Source organism: Cupressus sempervirens, chromosome 5, assembly GCF_028749045.1.
Source record: "Cupressus sempervirens isolate cs-2001-9-10 chromosome 5, ASM2874904v1, whole genome shotgun sequence".
Lineage (NCBI taxonomy): Eukaryota > Viridiplantae > Streptophyta > Pinopsida > Cupressales > Cupressaceae > Cupressus > Cupressus sempervirens.
The window spans coordinates 590,194,342-590,198,295 of record NC_143122.1 but is presented as its reverse complement, the minus strand read 5'-3'; the positions used below and the strand labels follow the sequence as shown (position 1 = coordinate 590,198,295).

Genomic DNA, 3,954 nt, shown 5'->3' with positions numbered 1-3,954 from the left:
CATTTCTTCCCCTGTTAAAGAAAATTTGAAGATCTCCTCTAACCCACAAGTGCTGCAGGATAAACCACAGGGACATAAAATGAGGGAGGTTGCTGCAAATAAGGTTGAGGAGCATAAAGAGGAGACTAAGGTAGTGGAGGAGCATTACATGAACCTGGAGGAAAGGGTCAAAGCTTTGGAGGAGGGGTTTTTCACCTTCTCCAAGTTTGGACTTAAATTTACTTATGCAGCTGCCACTACACTCCAATTGTTGGCACAGGAGAAGGAGGAAGCTGGTTCGGACATGGAGGACAACAAATTACTCTTCAAGTTTCTTGCCGATGACTAGGCCCAGATTCTACTTCATGCAAGGGAAAAAGGGAAAATAGAAATATAAGTCTTTTTTAGTTATGTTCAGTTATGGGGATCTAAGGATCCAAAGACTTTATATACTTTTATGGTAGTTATGGTTTTGCTGGTTATCAGCTGTATTTAAGTTTTTATTAGGCCCGGGAGCCTTTTTGGACTATGTGGTTGGTAGCTAGGTTGCTTCCTTTCTGGTTATAGCTTTTTGGTTTATGGTTTAAGTCTCAACTTGCTGGTACTCTTGTTCATTTTGTCTGTTTTTGTTACTGGCTGGTAATGTGCTGGTTACCAGCCTTTTGACTGTTAAGGGCCAACCCCCTTATTTTTGGTCACTTTTAATTTTGAAACCATGATTCAAAGTTCATTTAAATCAATATGCCTTATGTCTAATTCCTATGTTAAATTTATATTTTAGTGTAAAAAAAAAAATAATAATAAAAGTGAATTAAAATATCATTTTCCCTTTATATTATTAAACCTATTATTAAACCACTTGACATTAAAAAATAAATCAATGAATTTATTAAAACACTTGATATCTATGTTAGTATATTTAGGGAAATGTTTATCAAAATAATTATGTAATATTGTAGATTTCTTCTTACAGTTATGTGACACACAATACTTTGATTAAAAATGAGTTCACATATGGGAGAACTAAGGAAAAGTAGATTCCAACATATCAACCTAATGGCTTATAATATACATCAAAGCAACTAGTAATATAAATAAACAAAGTCAGGATCAAGACCTAATTATTCCTATAGTGGTCAATCGTTCAATCTTAGGACTAATCTTAACTTCATCAATAATAATGCCATTCTTAGGAAAGTAGCCATCTGTGTTTTTCATACTGACTTCAATATCTTTTGTTTGAGCACTGCTGTCATCCTCCTTCAGAAAGAAGTTGCCCACAACAAACTCCATCCATCCTTTCTCACTAGTTATCACAGGAGTCATCTCATGTCCATCCACTTCAATTGATTTCTCAAGATCATCCAAGAATCTAGCTGATTTTATCAACTCCTCCTCCATCGTTTTAAGTGAAAATGTGAATGGTCATGGGTGAGATCGAGATTCCCCTTTTCTTTTATCTATTTTGAGAACAAATGCAACATTGTACTCTATGTTTGGAGACAAGAAGCTACAGTCGATCTTTTTATTCACTTCAAACCACCAAACCAGTTTTAGCTCTGCAACTTCCTCATATCTGAATCATTTGAACAACACATGTCAAACATGATTATTTTTTAGATTCCTGAAAACACAGCAAAATTGTCTCAAAAAATTTGTTGTTTTTTACCACAAAGTAGCAGATCATGAAGATCAAATGCTGAAAACTTAAAAAAAAAATCATTATATTTTTCGTTTATTTGAAATTTAGTCAATAGTGCAATTTGTAGGGAGGATAGCCGCGTCCTTATTTGTTATGGTGGTCACCCTTAAACATCATATCAAGAAAGAAATTAAACTTGACTATTTAACACGTTTAACTTAAGAATCAAGCTCTAGTGAATAATAAAACCCACACAAAGACTTGATTTCTATACTAAAGTGTGAAATAGTCAAAATTAACTTTTTTTTTAAAACTCAATTTCTTCCTAATGTATGATATTTAATAGTGATAGTATTAGAAGCTAGAGAACAAGAGCAAACAACACTCAATGTTATTCATAATTTGGAAAAAAAAATTGTTCATTCATTTTTGATAAAGAGAAGATATAGAAATAAGAAAGGCAAAAGGAAAAAAATTGGATAATTTGAACAATACGCAACACTCTTTTGTATGATATTCAAGCTTATAAAGAGCATGAAATTAAAAGAGACATATCACTCTTTGGTATGATATGAAGTAAGTAACCTGGATTGTTCGTTTGACACCCACGACCAGTAGCGATTGTCATTACCCCAAGTGATCTCCAATGCTCTTGCAGACAACATGTACGCCATTTTGCCCGTAGATTTGTCCATCCAAATTCGCTTCATTTTTAACAAACATCCAAAATATGTCAAGCTATTAAGAACATAGAAGGAACAAGTTAACTATTACATTATTTTATGGGTTATTATACCTGGGTTCCTCCTCCTATAAGAAATGAATCTCAAAACTTGTGATAGAGCTCCTCCTTTGATTTATAGGACACTGAGGGATTGACCCTGGCAACGATTTCTTTGTAATTTGTGGGAAGCTTCTTCTCCCACTCTCTCTCTGCATCTGCATCGCCTTTGCTCCCCCGTCCTTGACAAAAATTCCCCATATTCTGTTACGAGTTTCAAAATTTCTTGCGTAACTACAACACTGTGGGTATTGGAATATATAATTAAGAATGCTTAGAAACTACGCTGGTGTTTTGTAATTATTCCCGACATGATGTGTGGAAATTGGAAATTGTTAGACCTCAATAAAGTATGTGCTTCGAGACCTCATGAACTGGAAAAAAATCAAATTAGGAATCTATGGAGAACAAAGATGGAGAGTATACATAAAGACACAAATTATATTAGAATTTATAAAAGGTTACATATTTGTTTCTTTAAAATATTTTAGTTAATTGTTTTGATCTTGAAGTTATGAATTATTTCTCTAGAAGATGGAAGGAGTACAATGTTTCTATGTGTGGGATCTCTTTTTTCCTTAGCACTTACTTTATCTCATAAATGACTAGTTTGCCCTACGAGGGTTTCAACTTCTTCAAGGAAAGAAAAGTCACTGAGGAGGCATTGGAGAAATTTCCAAAGCATGATGATGAAAGGGATGTGTTGGTCAAGGTGGATAGCTATTTCTCTAACAAGAAAACTAAGCTTATTTGAAGGCATGTGCTAAACTGTATTAGGGCTTATTTCACTTAGATGATAGGAAGAAAATGGTCCATTGTTTCAATTTTGTTTTTCTTAATCTTTTTTGGTATGGAGATAAAATCTCCTCCCCTTATCATATTTTGAAATCTCTGAATTGGAGTGCAGCCAAACACAAGAAAGAATATTCTTGGTCCATTCTCCATGAAGGGCTTATTCTCCTCTTTGTAGAGTGTTGCAAGGCCAAAATTCCTAAATCTGGTCCAAAAATTAAACAAGAGGGGAATACTCAAAGTAAGAGGAACAACCCTTGGCCTAGAAAAGCTTTAAAAAAATATAGATAGTGAAGAAACTAGGATGGAAATGGGGGTGAAGAGGATACCATGTCAGTTGATTCATGGGTTGATAGGGATTCAATAGATCCTTGGGAAGGAAATATGAATGGAATGAGAATAAAGGAGGAATATGAGGATTTTTCTACTCCAAAGTTGTATAAGATTTCTCCTTCTAGAGAAAAATTGTGAAAGGAAAATACTTTGCAAAGAAAAGTAAGAAAAATGATAATAGGAAGGACAATTTTGCCTTCAACATTTTTGGGTACTATGCTCCTAACTTGGAGGACATGCATACTGTAAAAGACATGAAGGTTTTAGAGGATTATGACACTAACAATGCTTCAATGTCCTTCGACTTTCTCAACAAGACTAAGGATAAATCTGACTTATCTTTTGCCGACTTTGATAGTTGGATATATAAGGAAATCAATTTCCTTAGAGACAAGGTGGATTTGTTGGAGAAAAGTTTGTAAATTGA

At 34.0% G+C, this 3,954-nt stretch overlaps 1 protein-coding gene across 1 annotated transcript; it reads right to left on the bottom strand.

Moving 5' to 3' along the window:
- Positions 1-1,125: 1,125 nt before the first annotated feature.
- On the bottom strand, positions 1,126-2,619 carry LOC149557301 (F-box protein PP2-B11-like). Its single transcript, XM_089785962.1, has 3 exons — positions 2,418-2,619; positions 2,207-2,325; positions 1,126-1,555 (listed from the first exon to the last, which is right to left on the bottom strand). The coding sequence occupies exons 2-3, from the start codon at positions 2,314-2,316 to the stop codon at positions 1,405-1,407; spliced, it is 261 nt and encodes an 86-aa protein (XP_089642088.1). The 5' UTR covers positions 2,317-2,325; positions 2,418-2,619; the 3' UTR covers positions 1,126-1,404.
- Positions 2,620-3,954: the final 1,335 nt, after the last annotated feature.